General features: G+C 42.1%; 1 protein-coding gene across 2 annotated transcripts in view; it reads right to left on the reverse strand.

The window, feature by feature from the left end:
* Swt1 (Swt1 RNA endoribonuclease) overlaps positions 1–25,735 on the reverse strand; it is a 130,521-nt gene that overhangs the window by 102,160 nt on the left and 2,626 nt on the right. For both annotated transcript variants that reach the window (XM_075678032.1, XM_075678033.1), the window contains exons 2-6: positions 20,837–20,925; positions 16,007–16,063; positions 15,131–15,209; positions 8,080–8,159; positions 4,704–4,793 (exon numbers count right to left, since the gene is read on the reverse strand). In XM_075678032.1, the coding sequence (XP_075534147.1) occupies positions 4,704–4,793; positions 8,080–8,159; positions 15,131–15,209; positions 16,007–16,063; positions 20,837–20,925 (395 nt within the window). The remainder of the gene's footprint in view (positions 1–4,703; positions 4,794–8,079; positions 8,160–15,130; positions 15,210–16,006; positions 16,064–20,836; positions 20,926–25,735) is intronic.

Below are 25,735 nucleotides of genomic sequence, written 5' to 3' on the forward strand. Positions count from 1 at the left end.
GAGTTGAGCATATTCATTGCTTTGCAGGGCACATCGCATTGTGGCAGAAGTATTAAACTTTAATTGAATTATGGGGCTGTACGTGCCAAAACCACAATCAGATCATGAGGCCTGTCATAGTGATGGACTCTGGATTAATGTTGACACCGTGGGGTTCTTTAACGTGTTCCTTAATCTAAGTGCATGAGCGTTCTTTATTTTAACCCCGTTTAAATGCGGTTGCCACGATCGGGATCAAACTCGCAACCTCGAGCAATGCCATAGCCACAAAGCTACCGCTGTGGGCACAGAAGCATTGATTTGAGGTGCGAGCACTTTCGTAGTGTTGCCTAGTGCAGTGCGTTTTAATGCGGCTCTGCTTCTGCATGCCCTGTGGAAGATGCCCGCTTCACAAGTTTACATGGTATTTATTTTTCAGAAATAGTAAGTACTGTACCTTACCTTAAACTTAAATTTATCCCGTTTGCCCGCAACCACTGTCATGTCTATACTAGTAGCGTTTCCTTGCATTCTCACGTCACCTTCTCCTTCTACCCCATTCTCTGCCTCTTCTCCCCCTCCTCTCTAACAGTCTATCTAGCTTCTCTTTGGACTTGCACGGTAAGCGCTGCAATTTCTGCAATGCTTTTGCAAGGGGTCGCGGATAATTACAGCTGTCAAGAGGCTAAAATGGCGATGTGCAGAGAGTGCCAGAGGGCATTGTGCACGTTTGACACAGTGCAAAAGTCTAAACGGGCTTCTTGCGTCATCTTTCCTCTCTGCCTCTGCCTCGCTCCTGTCAGGTATACACATGCTCTGAACCCCCCCTCCCCGACACGGTGTGCCAGACAGCAGCAACAGCAACAGTGGAAAAGTCGAAGGAAGAGGCAAAGAAAGCCTCACTTTAAAAGCTCACTATGGGGTTTAACACCCCAAAGCAACACACAGGCTATGAGAGTGGCTGTGGTGGTAGGGCTCCAAATTAATTTCAACCACCTGTGGTTCTTTTGTTATCATCAGATTAATTTATGCCCAGTGCAGGACGAAGGCCTCTCTGAGTAATCTCCAATTGCCCCTGTCTGGTGTCGCCTGACTCAATCTCGTACAAATAGATTTCCTCATTTCATCACACCCCCCACAGAGTTCTCTATCGCCCTCAACTGCGCTTCCATTCCCTTGGCACTAAATCTAATAAACCACCGTTTATCAGCCCTGCTCATTACATGGCCTGTACAGCGCCATTTATTTCTCTTAATGTCAACTACAATATTGTCCTACCCCCATTTGTTCCCTAATCAATACCTGTTTCTTTACTATCTGTTAACATTACGGCTAAAACTTCTCGTTTGATTGCTCGTTGCACAGTACTAAGATTTTTCCTAAGCATCTTTGTTACCTGCCAAGTTTCTGCCCGTGGCCTGGTATTTGTTTGTACTGGCAGAACGCACATATTTCACACTCTTCCTTTCAAGGGAACCAGTAAGCTGCCGATCATGAATTCGTAATGCTTGGCTTATATCCACTCTAACCCATTTTTATTATTTTGTAAGTTTTCTTCTCATTGATTATGGTTCCCTGTAGGTAATTGGACTCCTGCACAGATTCTCGAGGCTGACTACCAATCATAAATCCTTGTTCTCCTGCCATATGCTATTTAACATCAGCTTTGTCTTCTACATACAGTTGACTTCCATTAATTCGACCTTGACAGGTCAGATTAAATTGAATTATCCAGCGGGTCCAATTAAACAAGATGCAGAAAAAACACCACAACACACCACCGATTCATTTGTCAGTATTTGCCCAATTTTAACACATTCTCTAATCAAACGCACCCCCTCTTTCTATGTGTCCCAAGTAGAAAACTAATAAAAAATGACATTAAAGCTCCTAAACAACGTACAATTTTAATGCGCACCCAATTTTTTAGCAAGGAAAAAGGGCAAGGGTCTAATATGTGTTGCACCATGGTGGCCAGTTTTCTAAAGTCAGCTTCGCCGCAGATCTTTAAGTCTGCTTTGCCGCGATACAGCTCCGTTTTAAGGTAAAGCATACAAACGCCGTGAAGGCAGTTCTGTTTTCACGTCCGATTGCACCGCGCAGGCAATTTTCGACCCAATTTTATTTTCAAAAAAAAGAAAGGCACATAATCAGAAATTGTGGGCTATAGTTACTAATATAGGCCGAAAATAGGCGTTTGCAGTGATGCGTGATGCCATGTATTCACTTAATACACATTCATTATTCATTAATACGAATTCTCTCTCCACTAACGAGACATGCGAGGTTCGCTATTGGGGTCAACACAGGGGTCAGGACTGTGCATGGCAACTGGTCAAGTTTGAATTCTCCAGCGAAGGCCTCATATAGAATTGGAATAACGAAAGTATGTGCCCATATAAATGTGTGGGCGCCAGCTGAAACCATCAGTCAGGATCTAATTAACCAAAAAATCAAGGTAATCGAGGTCGAAATAACAAAAGTACACTGTATTAATCTTCAACCCTGCTCTTACACTAGCCAAGGTGCTCAATCATTTCTTGCAATTCATCCTCATCATTGTTGAGCAGGACAATGCCATCTGAAAACTGTAGGTTGCCGAGATATACGCTCTTGGTCCTCATTCCCAATTGACCCTACCCAGTCCAACAGCTTGGAATACTTCCAAGCATGCAGCATGCATTGGAGAGATTATCTCCCCTTATCTGACCTCTTTTTCGCTAGGCATTTTTGCACTTTTCTTGAGGAGAATTAAAGTAGCTGTAAAGTCTATATAGATATTTACATATGCTTCTTACATTCCTTGACAATGCAATGCCTCCATGACTGCTTGTATTTCTACTGAATCAAATGCCCTTTCATAATCCATGAAAGCCATATGGAGACGTTCTATTGGAAACTGCCCTGGTGAAAATTTTTACAGTGGAGCTGTTAGAACCTCCTGGGTTTCTCATTGCGTCCTCAGCTTTGCCAAGCTGGGGGAGAGAGCTGAGAGAGAGTGAAAGCAGAGTATAAAAATGCATTGCGCAGCATAGCAACGCGGCGAGGGTGGGTGGAGCCTAGCGAGGAAGAAGGAGCGGCGCACACGCGAGCGAGGAACGGGCCCCGGGTGCGTGCCCTCTCCTGTGGCGCGCAAGGCAGGAGGATCAGGCGAGGGAGAAGGTCATTCTTCTCCCGCAGCTGCTAGGGTGCCTTGATGTCCTCCTCACCTGCTCCTCCGTACAGAGTGAAGACAAGCGCGGCATCTACTATGGTGGCTAGAAGGGGGCAGCATGACGGGCAGCGTATCTGTGCCATGCGAGGGAGAGGCACAATGAGCGATAAAATTTCCCGGCATCGCTAGGGGCGATGAAGCGCACTGGTGTGCCAGGACAAGCTGCAACGCGGCCTTTGCCAGTGTAGTGCTAGCGCAGTCTGCTGGGTAAGCGTAGGCATGTAGACCGCGCTTTTTGCACGTCAATCGTGATTACTTGGAAGCTGGGAAGCGTTGCACATGTGCCACTGATTATTTTGAGGTGCCTAGTGCGTGATATTGAGCTGTTCCTGTGTTATGTATTAGACAACATGGTGTGCACTCATGGCGTCAGAAGTGCAAACATGATTTGTACCCGGATGCAGAAGCGGGTACAGAATGTGCAAAGCCAAGGCCTCCTTTTTCAGACAGCCTAAGATGCAGCTTGGCGTGAATTGTGGTTGCGAAACATCAAACATGCAGACAAGGGGTTGACAACAGAGTGTGTCGTTTGCAAACATCACTTTGAATTGAAGTACATCGAATGGGCCTTTCGGCATGTGATAAGTGGGGAAGTAGTCAAAAGTCCACGTGATCATTTGCAGCTGACTGACGACGCTATTCCTACTGCCTTTCCAAATGTCTTTCGTACATCCTCTCTGATATCTGACAAGAGTTCCCAAAAGGCCACCCACCGTGGTTGCTTAGAGGCTATGGTGTTGAGCTGCTAAGCACGAAGCTGCAGGATCAAATCCAGGCCACGGCAGCTCATCGAAATGTGAAAACACCCGTGTGCTTAGATTTAGGCGCACGTTAAAGAACCCCAGGTGGTCCAAATTATTCAGAAGTCTCGCACTGTGGCATGCCTCATAGTCAGATTGTGGTTTTGGCACGTAAAACCCCATAAGTTAGTTCCCAGTGGTAAAAATTTTGAAAACTTAAATTTGCATTCCAAGCCGCTTACATTTGAAGACTCGCTGGAATCTTGCCCACTTTGCCCGCTGGAATCTTGCCCACATCTAATACACCTCTTTACTTGGTTGATTTGCTCACTCACTTGGAAAACTGGCCATGGCTAGAAGCAACGACACCTGAAAGGACTACTATGCACCATCAGCAATATGCCTGCAGTCGAGTGTGCCTGGCCACAGGTACGACATCAAATAATTTTTCGCAGACAACCGTGACGTAAAGGGTTGCGAGGCAAAATGGAAGGGGTGTGACATGAAAAGCAAGTCTAACTTAATTATCAAACTCTGTCATCACGTACCCGCTCAAGCAGCGTCAATGAAACCCAACAGGTGCACCACCAAGCGACTCCTTGGCACATCACTTCCCAATTACTGCATTTTAAGACCAATCGAATTACCACACAATCCTGTATGAAGAACTTGCCCACTACATCACGACAGTAGAGAGCATTTACAAAGCCAAGCCGGCTTGCAGTGCCCATTTGAACCTCATGCTGATCCAGAAACACAGGTCCGCCTACCTCCACAACTGTCTGTCCACGGAGCCTGGGGTTCTTGGTCGAGAGGGCCTGGTAGATGAACATGATTGCAGATGCAGCGCTGCTGGACAACTGCAGCAGCAAGACAGCAGCTCAAGAAAATGTGTCACACAGGTTAACAGCTGGACAAAGCAGTGTGCCGACAAACAAAAAGCAACCGAGCATGCAATCAAAATTCAAGAAAACACACCCATTCTAGTTGCACACTTCATAAAGCAATTTACGGTTATGGCCCCCGACTACAGTGTGGGCAAAACGGTCTGCATTATGAACCACCACTGTTCACTTCACTTGGCTGTGGTTAGGAGTGCAACCATGCCACCAAACAGTTGTCCAAGCCATGCAGCAGTGTCGCACATTTAACAGCTTTGCATGTGCTGTTATCCATGCACCGTGCCACCATTCTCATGCCAGACAAACAGCCATACTGACAGCACATGCTGGTACTAGCACCACAATTCTCTCTAGTCTCCCGATATTCAAACACAGCTATGGGTCATGATCACTTTTCAAGCTGGTTTTCATTGCCTACTGATATGTTACGAATGTGAAACGCATCTTTATTTTATTTGAATATCATGGTCTGATGCCAAAAGCTGCCTCTGCGTGTACCTGGAAGAAGTTACCATCTCCTCATGTTTGCTATGGTAAAAACTGCATTTCATTGCCTTAACACAGAGATAAAGATGGAACTACGTGTAGTACATTGCCATGTTGCTGCTGTATCCCAGATTTTCAAACCAAGCCAAAGAATTCGAAGCACACTTCAAGCTTGCTTTCTATTGTCTGTGACAACACAGAGGTCTAAATCAAATCAGTGACAAGTTTCCCGAAAGCAGATGACAAAAATATGAGTAAACCACTTCTGTACAGTCCCACATGCACCAGACTTCATATCCAGGACGACTATTTTGAGTAATCGCTTCTGACTTAATTTTGAAAAGTAGTAAAGGCAAGGGGTCTTAGGAGGCTAGTATTGTTATCATAAAACTCTACGCTGTCTAAGTAAGCAGCTATAAAAAACGATAGTGGAATAGCTGGCACCAGATATTACCAACAAGGTGACTTGGCTGGTTCATCTATGGAGTTTAATGTCTGAAAGTAACACTGGGCCTATGAGATAGACTGTAGTAGAGGGCTCCAAAATTTTGACCTCCTGGAGTTTTTTTTAACATGTACCTAAATCTAAGTGCACAGGAGTGCTTTTGCATTTCACCCCCCATCAAATTTAGGCTATAACAACAAGGAAAGCAACGCCGCACAGAGTTTGGCCTATCAGGTATGAATACGGGTATCGTTCAATGTAGCTGTACATTTTGCAATGTGTTCTCACTGAAGTATCACTATGTTCAGAAATTGCCCAACTTGATATTTTTCTATTATCAAGGCAGGCATCTTTTATGGCTAAGTTTGACAACATACAACTTTGCTCAAAAATGGCCTAAAACAACAATTTATAGCTTACAACATGCTAGGAACATTCAGCATTGATTCCATGTGCTGCATATTGCCATGCAAGTTGCTGCTAATTAGCTAATTAGGCACTAAGCAAAGGACATCCTCTTTTGGATGTCATAAAAATATTTATCATAGGAAAAAAATAATTGCATTTCTGAAATCAGCTGGTAAAAATACATTAACAGTGCAAATTTCGTTAAAATTGTTTAAGAAAATAAGAAGGTAATTTATAGTGCCTCGTAACCACTTAAAGGAGTGTTTCAATTTGTCAGAGCAAAAAAAGCTGTCGAGCTTGATGTCTAAGGCTGCTTCTTTACTGCCAAACGAATCACAAACAGGCATTTCACATTTTTCACCCCCTGGAACTGAATTTTAACACCCAAGTAAAGGTATACAAAAAAGTTATTCCAAGTAATTTTCACCCAAAACATATAGAAATAAGGAATCGCTTAACTTGCATTTCATTTTAGGCTATGGTGCTGCTGAATCGGTGCCATACTGACGAGTAATTATAAACTTTGGCGATTTGATGCCTCACGTACATCATTCTAAAAAGCCTGCATTTCCCAAAAACTAGCCCCTCCCACCTAAACATTGCTTATAAAGTTTGATGCCTCAGCCACATCAGTGGGCCTTTAACACGAATACAAAGTCTAGTTCGAAAGTGCTCAACGCCTTCCCACAGCTCTTCCTTGTAGTATCACTCATTTGTGTAGTCTGCCTTATAGACAGCAAAGTGGCATGCATCATCACAGACTTTTGATGCAGAGTGGTTGATTCTGCTTCTCTCCTGTGGTTTGTGTGAGGACTGGAACAGAACTTAAAATGGTGGCTATCCGGTGATGAAGGCAAAGCAGGTGTATCAGCTAAGGATCTAAAATGTACCCCATGTTCGCAACGTTTTCACTGCCTGTCACTGCATTCCGATTCCTTCAAGGGGTTGGACGTCCCAAAGCAGCAGTGGGGCTATGAGCAATGCTGTAGTGGAGGGCTTTGAATAAATTTTTCACCACTTGTGATTTTTTAAAGCGACACTAAAGAGAAACATATCCTGCTACAATTCCCGAAAGAACACTCTTACTAAGGCTTGGTAAGCGCGAAAAATACGCAAAAACGAAAAATGAGTGGCATGTCGCCTTGGAACTTCCCGCTCCAGCTAGCCGTGACATAATTGATTTTTATGTCACGGCGTGACATGATTTTGATGATTTTTATCGGTAAGTATCATTAACTACACTGTATTCTCAAACAGCCAAACACTGAAAATAGCAAATTTCAAGAACATTTACTACGCAACAATGGCTCAAATGCAAAAAAAAAAAAAATGCTTTGAAATCAATGACGCCACCCTGAGGTACCAATGCTGAAGTTTCAGTGCAAGATTTTGAAAAAATCTAACATTGACCTTCATGTTCTCTTCTGATAATTAAGCTGTTACTGCAAAATTAATGACAATAAAGTTTCAAGAGAATACCTTATCAGTCTAAACTGCAACAAGGCTGAAAGTGTGGCAAGTTGGTTTACGTTCACTGTGAAAAGCAGCGCAATTGGAACACACAGACAGACAGATGAAAAAGTGCTCGTGTTTCTTCTGTCCATCCGTGTTCAAACTGCACTACTTTTGACAATGAACAGTCTAAATTGACTTGGTGCTTCTCTTTAGTGGCCCTCTAACGTGCCCACAAGCATTTTTTGCATTTCGTCCCTACAGAAACGCAGTCACCAGGACTCGAACCCGTGACCTCGTGCTCACCAACAGAACGGAACACCACAGCCACTGCACCACTGTGGCAAGTGTGCCTACATTCTATGCAACGCTTGCAAAAAAACTTGCTTTGATTACAAGCCCTGTTGCACTTTGCGTTTACTTGCCTACAATTTCTTCCATAAAATTACATACTGGGCCTTTCTTTTTGGTCTTAATGCTGTCCAGCTCTTGAATTGCCATCCACGAGACACACAATACCATGTCTTCATTGCCTGCATTGATAGGTAAAGAAAGAGGCACAGTCAATTTGATAGGAAATAATATCGTCACTCACAAAAATTTTCATTGCAAAATGCACAATGAAAAAAAAAAAACTTTAGTCGTAAAAAGAAGCATGGCTATAAACAGCACACTGGGAATACAACTCGCCTGAAGACAGGGGCATGCATTAAATAGCCCTTTGTGCATGTGTTTTGCATACATCTGGATGCATTTGCCCAGATGGTCCCCACATATACGAGAAATGGGATTAATCCCATTTCAGGGTTCTTTTTAGGTAATAGGCACAAGTTTATCATTTTTAAGGACCACTTTTAAACAGCCTTATTGTTTTCAGTACTGCATACCCTCCAATGGGCTCTGGATGAATCTTTTCTACCTTTGTTCATTCCATACACATTGGATTTTGATATTTCTGACATGTGCATCTTCTTTTGAGTTTCCTTTAGGTTTAGAGGGAACATGTCGGTCAAAAATGGCATTTTTCTTTTAAAAAATCAGTTTTTCAGATTATGACTGACTGAAGTTTCAAAGCTTACAAGGCCGAGTTTTTTGGTTGCTTCAGAGTGCGATGTAATCTGTGTCTATCAATAAACTAGCCTCGAGCAAACACCACCCAAATCTCGTGACAGCATGAGCAGCTCAAGCTCAAGGAAACTTCAAGCACATCTTTTGTTGTTGCATCTGTGCAAGCTTGCCTCTGCCCACAGCAAGAGTGGTGTTTCTACTACCATTCCCTAAGTTTGATTCACCGATGCAGCCTAACTTAACATACTTTGTTACAGTGTACCTTGAAGAGTTCATTACAATGCTTTCATTACAATTACATCGCCACCTCTGGGATGAGCCCAATGCCTTGGGAATGGCTTGGAGAACTGCCTAGTGGGGACGTACAGGATGTGTCGGTCACCTTATGCATTTTTGTCCCCTATTTGTGCACACAAACCCGCCAATATAGATCGCAGTTTCCAAATCGTTCAAACCAGTACCCTACACAGGATGGGGAGATATCCAAAAGGCCTGTGTTTAAGGGAGGATGCGGGGCTAAAAATCTAGATTTTCCCCAGGAAAACACATTTTCTCGTTTTGTTTATTTTGGATTCCTAGGCATTCATAAAGAAGCTCAATACCAAGTTTGGTTGCAATCTGCGTTGTAGAAAAGAAGAAAATGAATTCTCTTCTCGTGACGGTGGTGTGCGCTCTCCATCGAGAGCATCCATGAACGCCGTATTCAAGACACGGTAACAGAGTGGGCAAAAAACCAAACACGGAGTGAATTCCCGCATTAGAAAGCTTGTTTTTCACGCGTTTTAATCACAGGAGACCTTTTATCGAGACTACAGCAGACCAAAAAGAAAGGCATAATTCTGGCTGCAGCACCCTTGTCTACGAGCGCAGACAAGGGTGCTGGACTGCTCTAAAGCTGAAAAAAAAAAAGCAAAGACGACTTTAAGCGATTGCCGGAGAGCAGGTACGAATTGAAGAGGAGGATCAAATCTGTGGAGCAGAGCATATTGATTGTTTTTGGTCTTAAAATAAAATAGCATGTTCCGAAGCCTTTGAGCTCATTTTTCTCAGTTTGCACTTTTTGGCCGAACCAAACCTTTCAGGAAACTCGCTTCCAAACTGCTTTGCTAAAACCTGCTTTCAAAGTAGTTTCTGGGCTGAAATTTTGTCAGGAACAAGATTAGGTACTTTTTATATTTGTAAATTCTTATGAACACCAAAAATCATTACGTATCTGGAATATAATGAGAACAAAAAAAAATTGACCTCAGCCTAGAAGTGACGACACTATTACAGAAATGCAATGAAAAACACGTGACTGACTATCCTGCCCTATAACTCTTCTAGAAGGTATCTAAAAAAACAGTATGCCTTCATCATTTCTGAAATTATGGTTTTCCTAAGGTGACATGCCTGATTGGTCCGTATGACAGCCATAACTTTTTATTTGCTCTGTATTATTGAAATTTAGAATATGTACTTAAAGCAAGAAGATGCATGAAGCTATAAATATATTAATATATCCATGCAATGCTTTAACAGTAAATTTTCAGCCCCACATCCCCCCCAACAAAACTTCTCCAAATCCCTAGCAAATTTCTTGCACATTTAGCTGATTTAATATCGAAAGAAGTATTTCAATAAAGGCACATGGGATGGTAGAGCAGTGAGAGTATTTGTATACCATGTGCTCAAAACAGAAAAAGCCAACATTTTTAACCCTTTAAGTGAATGCAAAAAATCTGAAAATGCTTTCAGAAAATTATATTTCTTTTTATTGCACATCTGGATAGCAATTTTTTTGCATATTCGAAATATATATGACATGGGGGTAGTAAATCCACAACTTGTGTTTGAAAATGTACACATTTAAAATGAGGAGGCACTGGCTAAAAGGTTCCGCCCATCTAATTTCATTCACTACTGCGCCGTGACAAATTATCGTCATAGTCAGCAACATCAGTCACTGGATGTGTGTATAGCTCAGAGAAAAACTTCCATCACTGTCAATGCTTTCATGCAGGAGGAAATCATCTTCAGAGCTTGATGACTCAATCAAATGAAATCCACGCTTACGCGATGGGCACAGCAACACGTGAATGGCAGCACCATTTTCTACTGATTGAACATAGGGTGTGTTCCAATTCTGACCAGCTTCAGAGACCGTCTACATAGACACCTAAGGAGGGCAGTGAGCAGTTGTCTATCGACAACAGAGACAGGTTCGAGGCAACGTAATAGAACGCATTTCAAGCCGTCCGGAAGACGTATGGAAGATGCTTCTGCGACATGACGCCACCTTGCAGCAACAAGAAAAGGTCGAGAAAAACTCATTATTTCTGTATTTTAAGTCTTTGCACTTGCGAACCTATGAAAAACACGAGGTAGCTTACATTAAGGACATGGGATAGCTTGTCTACGTTTTCTTGTGCACAGACAAGCTTCCTGTCGGCTTTCCAAGTGTCCTGCTCAGCCGCCATCTTGTTTGGACAGGAAAGTAGTCTGCATCATTTTTGACTTCAATGCTGTCTTCGCGAAGCTGTCTACTTTGATGTCTTTGTGAGAAGTGGAACGAGAACTAAGATGGCTGCTGTCCATTTAGCCGTGTACTTAGTCGTCTACGGCGAGTATTGGAATACAGTCATAGTCGAACGGAGACTATTCGCTCCCTAGCGGCCAAATAGAGAACTTGTCAGAATGTCATAATGGACTGCACCAGCTTGCCGATTACTGGCACTCAGAAAGAGGACCCAAGCACGTGGACACGACAGACTCATCCATGGCACTAATTGCAAAACTGAGTAAGACTTGTCCACACCCCTTCAAGGGACCGACAACTAATTTTCAAGCACTCCCTTTTCCTTGGCCCAATGGAAAGTCCACTATTTGAAGTATCTATACCCACAGCAGTTCATTTGGGAAATCTCTGAAAATATTTTAAATTAAATTTTTCGATCTGCAAAACCTCTTCTACTTACTGTGTATGGAGGCTGGCAACAATGACAGATGATATCAGTGGTGACAGCATGTGACAGAAATGTGCAGGTTAGGCGACAGAGCAGCTGTTTTATCAAATGCTGCAATTGAGCCATAAAAACAGCCAGAACAACATTATATTAATGTATGGATGTCACGGACACCTTTATGTTTTTGCAAAACTTCCTGCCGGCAAAGGAAAAGTGGTCTAAGACATGGCAGTGATCATGTGTTTCCTGGTCTGCAGTCACTTTTGATGCAATAGCATAGCCTTTGAGATCTGTTTCTGCTACTCTGAGCCAACCGCAGTGATGCTCCATCAATGAATGGCTCCACTTGCTAGTGTGCAGTCAACACCACTTTTTGGTAAAACTATCTTCACACTCCGAATACGCAGGTAAATAGACATAATTTGCAATATAAAGAAACAAAAGTTTCTGTAGATTGATAGGTATCACATGTGAAATGAACAGAGACCTATGCATTTACTCAGAATTGGACACTGTTTTCAACCACGTTTCAGCACATAGCATCACCCAGCATAATTTTTTCACGAGTTTCGCCATCGATTTAAAAATATAATTCCATTTTTAAGGGGTAAAATGATGCTTGCTCCTATCATTGCAAGTCACAATCTTTCCATTGGCACAATAATCTAAAGACACATTCTGGGCGGTTGTCGATCCCTTCAAAGGGTTTTTAAACACAGTGGAGTGGAGATAACATACATTTTTGTGTACTGTATTGCTAGCCACAACGAATGTCAATAAATGTGTGACAATCACTCATGTGACTAATGAAGCAGACCAATTAGATTACTTTAAGGCATATGTTGCAATTGCAAAATTGGAAGTAGCGCTGTTAAGCAGGCTAGTTGGTTGCGAGATTCTTGATTCATATTTAAGGTGTCTGCATCTCCTCTTTGAGTTGGTTTCTATTGGGCAGGTAACATGAATCAAGAATCTTGCTGAATTGAAGCCAGTCAAGTGTCAGAGGAATTAGCAGTAGGCAGGGATCTTGAAACTAGCACCGGCTTCTAGATGTTAGTCGCCAAACTCTTGTCACAAAATGCCTCGATGGTCTGCTTAGGCTTTGTCCCGCATTGCACAACCAAGGATTTCGGAGGTAAATATCTTACAATGCCAGTGCAGTTCTCCAAAAGATTGGGGAGGGATATCTCAAAACTGGTGTTAAGTCTGAGGATTCCTACTCAGTGGGCATGCCGGTGATCTTATATTAATTAAAAAGGTTATGTACGTTACCTTAAGCAAGTAAATTATCAGTGATTATCACACTTTACCTTATCCTACTATCATTACAAATACATTGTAAGATAATGAGACAGAGACGTCCCTATTACATTGCCTTTAGACATTTTGGTTGTTCCTATTTGAAGCACATGGTATCAGAGTCGAACCTGAATACAAAGAATTATCCAATATATATCCATGTAAACCTAAAATGGATCTTGCAAATGTCAGTGTAACTAGGGTTCTTACCATGATGGGCGGCGGGAGAACTGCCACTCACCACGCTGATTGACAGCCCGCCTCTTTAAAGAGGGGACTACATAATTATAATGGTTGATTTGGTCAAAGTGTTTGACTCTTTTCTTTTCCCCCTATTCCAAGGCATCTTTTTATTATGCGGAGAAAGATTACAAAGAAATCTGAAAACGAAGCTGAGAAAGTCATTCATTTCCAGTGTGCTGACGACAGAAATCGGGTAGAAAAGCTTCGGGAGGTGCAAACTGCAAACCATGTGGCTTCCCGTTGATGCAACGCTACCATCTTGTCACCATCGTAAAGAGGAGAGAGAGGAGCTTCGGTTTACCTGCAATGCTGCATTTCATTGTACAATACTAAAAAAAAAAGAAACAAGCAAAATATAGTGGAAAACTGGTGTTCTGATTCATTACTGCTGCCACGTGTGCACAGGAAGCACTCCTAATGGCTGAAAGATTTTAATTGCTTGCATGCGCATTGCATGCATCCTTACAGTGGCGAGCTGTGCATTTCTTTATCCTGGCAACATCTGGCCGGGTCACTGGATTACATTTCTTTTGCTAATGCAAATAGTAAATGCAAAATTGTTGGATGTACCATTCAAAATAATGGTTGCATCGAAAAAAAAAAGTAAACAAAAGTTTATTTGCATGTATACCTCCCTTCTCCCATGTTTGATGTCCACCCCTCGAAATTTCCTGTGGAGAACCCTGTGTGCACCGAATATATCTGCTTATAACATGCATTGGATATAACAAAGCTATATAACGAAGCTATTTTTGTGTCAGGTGTGATTTCGTTGTAACGAGGTTCAACTGCATAGCATACAACAGCACTGCACCTTTAGCTTCTCACAAATAAGTGTACAGGACTAGGAACGAAACAGTCACTGCTATTTGCTATCTTTAACTAAGTGCAGACATGAACACAAATATACAAGTTCTTTTGATTCTGACCCCACTGAAGCCCACTTGCTGCAGACGGGAGTCAAACTTGCCACCTTGTGCTCTATAGGTAAGCACTACAGCCACCAAGCCAAACCACAAGTGGGTCTCTTAATTATAGCCAGCTCTAGCGCTCACTGCTCGCAGGAATATGTTGTGCGAAAAGAGGCAGCATGCTCATAGGTCCATCAGGCAGGAATCATGCAATATAAGTTATTTCTTAGTATTCTAGTAGCAACAAAGGAATGATGCAGGAGAGAAGTGGGGTAGGGGACCGTAGATGGTCCTCGAGCCTAAAAAATTCTGACTGAGAATGCGAGATTGGTACATATTACTTAGCGAATTAAGGACAAGGACACTAGAAATAACGACACACACACAAGATGCCGTGTGCATATAATGTGTGTGCCTTTCTGGTATCATTGTCAGTAATGTGCTTCATAATCTGTGCTGCTGTCATGCCAGTATGCCCCCCCAACTCCCCCTAGTGAGTATCCACATTACATAGGAGCAATACTTCAAGTCTGTATGGAACTCTTAAATTCATCCTTCTCCATACATGCCATCAAAATGCACAACAAAGGCCCACCAGTGGTTTAGATCAGCCAACTAAATCCCTGAAAACCCCCACAAATCCCTAACAGTTTTCCACATCAAGGATAATTTAAAGACAGTTCGATCACCTTTATTTCTGGCCATGGATGGAACATTTGTACCAGAATACAATGAAATGATATTTGAGGTAAAACTTAATAAGCATAGCAATCAATTATGTGTAAATATTTTTCTAAACTATCATCAACTGAAACTTCACTCCAGTGTATAAAAAACACCACTATGGGCTTTGTGTTAAGTTTCTGGCACTTAAATTATGATTTTTGAGGCCTCAATCTGTACCTATCAAAAATTATATGCTTGGCATTACAGGGTTATGGAAGGTCATGCCCTTGAGGGAGGATTTTGCCTCTAGATTTGCAGTCATCTTGATGCAAAAATGTACATTAATAAAAAATAATGCAACACCACAGTCACCTGTGTCAGGCAACAATATCCTCTTGAGCAAGCCGAGGTTGCTAAGGAAGATGTTGGTATCGGTGACCACATAGGTGCCCTACACGGAAGAGACCAGAAGAGCATCACATACAACGGTTCAAATCGAAATGAACACATTTTTTTCGTTCAGTGAAAATAGTGATAGGCAAGCTGAATCTCGAAATGTGCCTTCCAATAATTTTACAAGAATATCTGCCTGACGATAAGTCAAAATTTGCAATATCCACAGAAATGACGAATTGCATGCATGAAGGCACAAATAAATGGGCCTAAAAGTATTTTTAAGGAAGCCTAGTACATGTGAACACAAATAAATCCACACTTGATTGCTTGCTAGAGTCGCCATAAAAGCAGAAATGAGGTCACAGACTTTGTTACCAAGAATCTGAAGGGGGCAGGATGGCAAAAATCAGATTAAGATTCAAAGCAAGTAAGCCTAGGAAGCCCATTTCATCCTGTTCAATAAGTTCAGTGAAGTGCATCACACTTGTCCATTTTGCAAATGCCTAAATCTGGTGAAACTCCCTTTAACGAGTTTTTCAGCAACTGGTGCAAAATTTATGATGTCCACCAGAATAAATATGTCGCCAAACAAACAACTAATTTAGCTTCACTGCACTGTTAAGAATTATTTGAAATATTCGCTGAAGCACTCAGCACATGTAATGGTGTTTCAATGCAAGTGTTCCTCCAAATACAACATTGTAGTGCCTCACCACGTCTGTTGTCCAACATGTTCGCTTCCTGATAGTTTGTTGCAGCCAGACTAACAACTCTGGCCTAAACTATCCGAGGTGTTTACAACACAGTTTATATTCATAGCTGGGCTGGCTAAAACGAAAGCGATGAACGCACCTTATAGTCTGTGAGAGGCCCTTGTTCGTTCAAGCTTTCATCGAAGGCATCCGTCAACTGCAAGTAGAAAAAGAAAGCTAACATGCATCAACCACTGAGGGTTATACATAGCAGTGTGAAGACATCAAAGTTTTCAACTCCATGGTACCATTTTAATATATATAACTGCAGTTAACTAAATAGAGAAAAAGTCAAACATTCTAAAGATGACTGACATACTACACATTATGCAATAGAGCTGAGGACATGCTGCAAAGGCTGTCCTGACCCAGGACAGCTGTTTTTTTTCTTCTATCATGTAATTACACCTAAATATTTATTGAGAGAAAGGTCACTAACATGATTTTATGGTTGTCAGTGGTATCCAAAACTGTTTGGTACTATGCAAAATACGGCATGCTTTTGCTTGGCCCAAGCAAGACACAACCAATACTGCAATGTGAACAGTCAGAGCAGCACTAATACAGTGCATTTCATAGTCAAAGGCCAGATGCACGTCTGGTTAACCTCCCTGCCTTCTCTATCTCTCGCACGCGTGCGCGCACATTCTAAGGGAGCACCTTGTCAGTAGCCCATCCTTAATAACAGCTTATATTAAACGAACAGGTCTGCAGCGCAGCCTTAATAAGTACCTACACAGCACCACATTGATTGATACTACTGTTAATTGGGCCTAGTGCCCAAATTAATCCAAAGCAGTGTACCCACGGGGTTCTATGGCATGTACCAAAACCAATAACGTGACCATAGGTGAGCTAATTGGTACATGATTTGGAAGCAAACAGGCGCTAAAATGGGACAAAACGAGAAATCAATGTACAAACCAGAAAGACTCAGCAAGTGTGCTGACTACCAATGAAAGGTTTATTTCGTGAAAAGTGGCTCATAAATCTTAGAAGGACAAACTGTACCAAAAGATCAACACACAGGCATTTTTTTTACACCACACCCCCAATCGGAATGAAGCAGCTGCAGTCGGGAGTCCAACCTGCGACCCCAGTGGCAGAGTGCCATGGTTACCGAGTTACCATTGGAGGTAACACGCCGACTCCGTCTGCCGTAATATGGAAAATTTGCCCTCATACTAAATATGATGCTCCCAATAAGTGTGGCAGGCATTATAGCCTCTGTGGAGAAAAAAAAAAAAAAAAAAAGTGGCCACAGGGCCATTGCCAGAAAAGGTTGGCTGGCCTCCACAATTTTTGTGGCAGGGTTCATCTACCAGCAATGGCATGCTTGAAGGCGGCAAATGTGGTGCAAAATAACATGCCCCTGGCTTCAACATTTTGAGAGAACAAAAAATGTAATGTAGAGTAAAGTAGTCTCAAAATATGTAACATTAAGCAATCTGGGTGAACCTCCAAAGCTTTCCAATTGACCCCTGTTCCTAAGCAATTACAATTATTCAAACAATTCAGCTGAGTGGAATAATTATTTAAGAATAATTCTACTCATGAACGTAACTATCAATTACAGTGCCACTGTAGTTTCTCCTTTCGTCAGCACCCTCTCGTCCTTTCCTAGCGCACAATTTTTTTTCTAGTTCTCCGTGTCTGTCTTCCCTAATCAAATGCAGCATAGCAATCAATGACTCCTTGCAAAAAAGAAAGGGCACTAGGATCCCCTTCAGTAAGAGTGCGAGAATATTAGAAACTTTTGAATAATGAATCGAATATTGTCCTATTCCGATTTGTGGTTCGAATTGAATAGTTACTATTAGAAAATTCGAATCGCTTTTGAATAGTTTTCAAATACTTTATGTTGTTGACTGTACACAATTAAACATCAAATTAAAGACCAAAAATGTGAAAACTTTAATCTAACTCAAAGTGCACATTCACAGTGGACAGTGGACCAGCACACTACGTCACTCAGACAGCCAAACCTTTCAGGCTAAACGCAATCAATCGCAATAACATGTTTTGACAGTGAGTATTAAATGGTACTACAGATGCAGCAAGTGTGTCCTTTTATCGGATTAAGAAAGAATACACTTTCTTGCAACATAATTTATACAATAGTGGCACCATCTGCCACGATCATTCAAACAAGAAAAAAGGCCCTTTCTTTCACTCTGCCACCACTGCAGACTGCATGCATTTTTCATTTGGTCACAAAGGTATGCACAGATGTTCATTGGCCAACAAGGCTGCTTTTATAAACTTAAAGTGATAATGCATGACTACACATTCTCTGACGAGCCATAAGTTTGCAAACGAACTGTCCAGCTAATTGCTCATAATGCTTGCTTTGTGCTTTTAATAAAGCATGCTTTATAATGTGCAGTTTGATGGTAGAAACTTTCTAATGTAATGAATAACATGTGAAAATTGTTTGGGTAGAAGGTAGTGGGTAGAACTAGCATATGAAAACTATTCAATATTCAATTCGATTTGCTTCTGGCACTATTTGATTCAATTCGCTTCAGGCCCTATTTAATTCGTATTCAATTCGGCCACAAAAACTATTCTCACACCCCTACCATTCAACATCACCAATCACCAGTTCAATCATATAAAAATACAAACCAAGATTTGAGACACGAGCACACTTGTCACTAAAACATTTGCTTTATGTACATCTAATCCCCTCAAAACCTGAATACACTGCACCAGCTTGGAACAGGAACCATAAGGCTTCAAATATGATCCAGAACAACCCCAGAACTACCAGCATAAGCTGCATGAGATCTAGACTTGGCCTATCATCATCAGCATAACATTGTATAATCCTTGATCTCTGCCTTTTTCAGCACACATTTCATCATCCCTCTTTATGCAATTAAATAACTTTACCTATCTGTTGTGTCATCTAGGCTAGATCATAGTCACAAGTGTGGAATAGGAACTGCATCGTGCAGAACACTTTCTTTCAGCTAGTCCTACCAGAAACATCTAAAGAGTGGAGGATCACCTTCCTGCACATATTGCTACCACAGCTGACCATGAACCTTTTGTTAATTTCTTAGCCAAGATTGTAGGTTGAAGTAATATTTACTGTATGCTAGCTGTTACTCCTGTTTGTTATTTACGTTTGTACTGCCTACAATTACATCACTCTTGTAATACCTCTTGGACATGTAAGTATATCAAATTTACCTGCCCAAAACCAAATAAAAGCTAACAACATACCTTTTATAGACTATTCGTATAGCTAAGCAGTCTCTTATGAACCTGAAAAGCCTATTGTTTGACCAAATGGCATTGGTACATACGCATAGTGGTATCCTCATGTTCGTGGATGAAATGAGCGTCTCTCAAGTTTGGCTTAAGTAAAATAGTTACATTGCTTACCTAAAAACCCGGACAAAGCTAACTGCATCACAATTGTCTCACATAAAGTAATACTCATTCTATGCGTAACTCGTGGCAGCGAGTTGACTAAATCAGTGATATAAGGAGCCAGTGCTGGCCAGAGGGCATGACAGCAATTTGAATGTGCAACAAAGTAAACCGATACCATCCGATAGGGAAGCCACAAAAAGGGCATGACATTTTGAGCAATAATGAGCAATAACTGATACACGCCTGTATCAACATTTTCTTTAGCCCCGATGCATACAGCTAGACTGTGTCCATGACTATGCGCATTGCGAGGTGTGCAAGCGCTCCTATGTTCTAATGCACCAGTGCTCACTCTGGTGAGAAGCTCGACACGTGTGCCTCAAGATGAATTTGCCGATGCGAAAGTGCAGCATGTGCTGCTGAAAACCGTCCCCTTATGCATGCTACCCTGCATGTTATGGCACTGTAGGTCACACACAAAGTTTCAATGCTGGTTGGCCATATGGTGTCGAACGCATATACGGCTTCAAGCTATCTTATTGCTTCTGGTTCAATTGTGAAAATGATAAAAGGTGATGTCCACGAGGAGGACGGACATAGGGTCTTAGGAGGGGACTGGCACCCAACACAAGGAACGTTGTGGAAATGCAACATGGGCGCACTCACTTGGTGCTATAAACTCGTCAAGGCCAACAAGTGCCAAAATATGCCATCACTGCCACGTGACAGAAGCAATATGCTGTGTGAACCAGAGTTTCATAATAAAATTACTAGCAGGAACCCCTGCACTATCGACCCACTACCACACCAAAATGCAGGTTAGTACATAGCATGTCTGATCTTCATGCTTGTGGCTTCAGATGTTGCAGCTTTATTTACTACACTTTCTCTGCGTTTGATGGCCTAGATTTAGAAATCCCAATTTTTCAATTCGCAGAAGGCACTAAGACTCTGCACAAACACACAATCATTACGAAATGTTGTACTAAAGTGCAGCAGGTGGGGTCCAAATTCACACCACAGTGACAGCCACTAATCTTAAAGGTAATACTTCTTTTCATTTTATGTGCTGGAAGCGATTGCAGCCAGAAACGCATCATAGATGCCATGTTTTGAACACTGTTTAATCTTGATGAAAATGATCAGTTTGAGAGGTCACAAAGCCACTTGAGGCCAGAAGCACAAAGATTAGACGAATCCATGTATGTATTATGCAAAATTCTCACACTGGTGGAAGCACCTCATGTCGACACTAGTGCCAGAGTTCCCTCTAGTAAGTTTTGTAGGAAACTCCACAGTGTGAACCAGTCACTGACAATCAGCTTGAGCCCAGGGACAGTTACGACTTACACTTGAGCACAAGCACATGTCAATCAGTCCGACGGCAATATGACAGACTTTTCATGAGGCACACAACACTCACCTGCAGCTAGTTTTGTGTGCTACTAAAATGGGGTGCCATTACTTTGCAGCGGGTTCAAAATCATGATTAAGTATTTGTGTGACACTTTGTGCAGTGCAGGAGAAAAAGAAAGGAGGAACTCACATCTTCCATTTCCACATCTTCAACAATCACCTCGCCTTGCAAGGGTGAAACACCATCTTGGATGGAAGTGCCACTCTCTGCTGGTGGGGCTGGCCAAGAATGAGTTCTGACATTACTGATCCGGCACAGACGATGCAAAACTTAGGTAGTGCACATGCAGTGCAATTACCAGAGACTACAATTCACGGATGGGAAAAGCATCATGCGACAGATTTAAAGCAAAGCTTTCTTTGAGTCCCCCCTCCTCTTTGCATGGACGACTTTCTGGCAGAGTAAACTAGGCCAATCCATGAGACTGCTTAATCAAACGTAGTGACTTGGGAGGCTGATCCTGACACCAGTGCACAATACATGTCCTCGCAAGGGTTTTACAGAAGTATGTAACACACACTGATCCTAGAGGCAGTGCAACATCACAGTGCCCACAACTTTCCTTGCATTAACCAACAGAGCTGACCAGTAAGTGTCCCAAGCAGCACATATCAGCAGGTCTACAGAGAAGCCATCAGTTGACTATGACAATGACTATGACAACGATGGTTTCTGACTAACATATTTAATCTAATATCCGAAAATAATTGAAAGCTTTCAGGCCACCTCATGCAAAAATGTTGTAAGACACTGCAAGATTTTCTAAAATGAGTCAGAACAGCCTTCTTTATTATGCCCTAATCTGCAGTAGATATCATCACATCTTCAACTGTTCCCCCCATTTCAAAGGTTTCTTTCTTCCTCTCTTTCTGATAACCCATGAGGACCACTCAAAGTTGGCAAAAATCCATTCTTCTAGGAGTGAACTGCTTACTGCAATAAACTTGCTGCAGGTGACAGTTACAATGGTTGGAGCCATAGAAACACCTCGACAGGGGTGTTGGTATGGTTCGCGCAACCTCCGTATTAACCACTGGAATAGACTCCTTGTTATTATTACTCCTTATCTTGAGTTGTTCTTCCGTTTTCTGATAGCTGACTCAATTCTTTTAATACTCACCATAAGCTGAGTACAAATTTGAATGACTGCAGGAGCCATGCTCAGTAATCATTTATTTAAAGGTTAGAAGTGACACAAGGGGAATGAAAGAACAATGTAAATGCCTTTTAATTTTTCTTGCAGCCTAGTCTTTGATGCCTAACCTCTCAAGCCTTCTGTCATTGCTCTCAGCATTTTAACATAACTGACGACTGCTGTGAGGTGCCGTACTAAAGGAAAATAATACTGCACACCTTTAAAAGCCCATGCAGCCGAGGTAGCCCTGTCTTGTTTGGGTGTTCAACACTGTGTTAGCATTACATAAGCTTCACACTGCTGAAATAAAAAGTTAGACTACTGACTTCACATGTGCTAGGAGGACACAGCACAACAATATGAGGCACAGGAACTGGATTACATAAGGACTCCTTTCCACAGACTCTATTCTTATGACCCATTGCTGTGCAATAAAATGTGCTGGTTTATGGAGTCAGCGCAGCACATGCACATCCACTTCAGGCACAATGCACAGTACGGTTCACTGTTTAAGGGGACACCTAACCAATAATAAGGCAAACATCACTGGAACATGTGTTCACCTTTATAGGAAAGAAGCGGCTGATACAATCAACTACATTCCATTTCATACTTAGCAGGCCACACTGCAGAAGCTACACAAATAGTATGGTCATAGACGTCTTGCTCTACATTTTGTGGTGCGACAGATTTTCATCTGCAAAGCTTTTCACAGAATGACTATTTCCTATATTACAACTGGCGAACGTAAGGTCACATCAAAATTGTGCACTAAGGTGTTTCCAATTTGCAACTAACAATGTTTTGTTGGCGAGCACAAGCTGCACACTGTGCTCGCTGGTCACGGAAACATGTCACTGTGCTCTTTTAGTGGCAAATAGGTTCACATCACCAATGCCTTGTGCCATATTTGACGACATAAACGTATGAGCCTTATGGTCACATTGGCTTACATGATACAACCTATAGCTTTCTTTCACATATTATGCACAATTTTTTGGTTGTAATGTGAGCAGTGAAAGAAGTCTCTCTCACCTTTGGTAACATTGCCTGTTATGTTTGAAATAGAGTATATTATATATATATATATATAGATGTGCAATGGTAGATAAAATATTAGCCTGTGCGACTGTCATATTTCTGAGATAAAGGCGCAATACAAACTGTACATTCGCACACCGACACACGTGGAGCCGTAACTAGTTTTTGCCTATACCCCTGTCAGAGAAGCAAATTTAGTGTCACTTAGTGAAGCCACACTTTGCTTCACTGACTGCCACTTTGCCGCCTCAGCTCTACGTGGCAAAACAAAGTGTCATTTGAAATCAATCACACTGGCACAACAAAAATTACATTAAAAAACCTGCATACTATTCAAGTATGCAAACAGACAAAATGCATCATGTATGAGGCGTGCACTGCAGCCGGGCTTCTCTTTCGCGCTGCCCTCTGAACGCGCTGCACCATACAGCGCCACTTCTGCAAACTCCCCACATACCCAGTGGCGCAAGATGACATCAAACGGGTTCATTGAAGAGCGGCACATACACACTCACGGGAATCGCCCACATTTTTAGACTGGACCAGGTTCAGGATTAGCCCATATTTTTGGTTAGGTTAGACAGCCCAAAACAAACTGGTGTGACAATGCGAAGAATACTATTTGCATTAGTAATTATTAGTATTAGGAAAGCTGTCATTAATGTTACCTTTGTGTTATGAAAAAAAAAATCTTAAATTGAGAAACTGCTCAAACAGCAGCACCAATGTGCACCTGAGCAATTTTCCAATGTGATATTCAGGGTGTCCAAGCTATCACGCATTGCGTTTTTAAAACATATGGGCCATTCTACACAGAGATAACCAAGTGCATATTGTTCACGGTCAAGTAGAGCAGCGACCAGTAATTTTTTTTGTTGATGCCATTCAATTTATTAATTGAAATTAACTATTCTCAAAGTTACTGCCCTGAATGGCGTGCTGTCAATGAAGAATTAATAGGAAATTGAAAGAAACTTAACACTGGCGTGTTTTCAGCCAGGTACTTCTTGCCCATTTATTTTCCCCGGCTGATAAAAAAAAGCCCATGAAAGATGAAAAATATCACGCGACTACATGTCCGCCTGCATCAACAAGCAGCGCCCTCAATCGCACTCCACAGGAGCTAATGAGCGCACCCTTTCAGTGACGCATCAGCCACCAGTGATTGGCACTCTTTCCCCATCAACAGCAATGTGCCACACTGTCGCAGGCAGAGCATGCCAGATGAAGTGCTAGCTCTGCTGCCACTAACTGCTATGGAGCTTGTTTGAGGGCACTGCTTTTTGATATGGGTTGGTCACATCATATTTCTCATTTTTCAAGAATTTTTTTTTATCAGCCGAAAAAAGAAAATAAAAATAAACGGGCAAAGAGTACCACACTGAAAACATGCCAGCTTGAAGTTTCTTTCCATTTCCTACAAATTATTCATTCATAGCACAGCATTCAGAGCAGTAATAGAAAAAGTTCATTCGTTTATGGGGTTTTACATGCCAAAACCAGTTTCTGATTATGAGGCACGCCGTAGTGGAGGAGTCTGGAAATTCTGACCACCTGGGGTTCTTTAACGTGCACCTAAATCTAAGTACACGGGTGTTTTCGCATTTCGCCCCCATTGAAATGCAGCTGCCGCAGCTGGGTTTCGATCCCGCGATCTCATGCTCAAGCAGCCTAACACCACAGCCACTGAGCAACCACGGGGGGTAATAACATAAAAAAAATATTAACTAATTGCAATTAATTATTAAATTTAATGGCATCAACAAAATATTACTGGCAGCTACTCCACTTAAGTGCGAACAATATGCACTTGGTCTTTGCATGGAATGGCCAGTCTTTAAAAACTTGATGCATGATAGCTGGGTCACCCTGTGTACAGGAAGAGTGAAATGGGATAGCATCAGCCACTGCAACTTAGAACTGGAAATGCAAGACAGTTTGTACTGTTGATTGAAACAAAAGAAGTTGGAATAATACTGGGTGGGGCAAAAATGCCAAATATGCCTTATAATAGAGCAGGACAAGTGAAGTGAATTTGCCAAATGTACTGGGCAGCGACTGTCGCTAAACTTTCTTGTGCAATGCCTCCCGATGACACTAATGCCAAGTGTACTCACTCAATGTGACACTGAATTTGCCCGTCAGACAAGGGTATTATTCTGTGCAGTGGGAGTAAAGACAGGGGCTCTGCAACCGGAGGGGGCGAGCACAGGTTCCACTGCAGGGGGGACACTGCTCCTCCAGCCCTGAGGGCAGAGCCCCCCTTGTATAGTAAAATAAGCCTTGGTTAAAAAAAAAAAGATAAGTCTTCATAGGCAGCATGAAACCCTGCTCCTGCCTCCCCCACTCAGAATACACTTCCAGAACCCCTGGGTAAAGAAGGAAGAGCAAAAATAGTGTGGAATGTCTGTGTGCACGTTCTGCTAATGAAAAGTGCATGTGCTCCATTACTATGCATGTGCTCCATTACTAGGCTGGAGTATTTTGGAACACCACTGTTAAAGAAAAGTGACTACCAAATTTTATGGGAATATTAATGCACTTCACAGAAATGCTGCCAACAGGTGTTCCTTCTTGTGTCAGAATGTCTCACACTGATCAATAACTCTCTGACATCTGCTTTCAACAAACATCTTGTTTCTTTTTGCCAAACAGCAGAGCATCTCTAGCAGTACAGGATCCAGAATGAATAATTACTGTTTCAACAAAGCATGCAGCGGTTCACTATATGGCACAGATGAGTGATGCATTTGTGCACATTTTCTGGAAACATGACGTGCATGTAGCACATGCGCCGAGCACTAAGCTGAGACAAGGGCCGCTATCTTGTATGCATTCGAAAAGCCGACATT

This window comes from Dermacentor variabilis, unplaced genomic scaffold (assembly GCF_050947875.1).
Source record: "Dermacentor variabilis isolate Ectoservices unplaced genomic scaffold, ASM5094787v1 scaffold_15, whole genome shotgun sequence".
NCBI lineage: Eukaryota > Metazoa > Arthropoda > Arachnida > Ixodida > Ixodidae > Dermacentor > Dermacentor variabilis.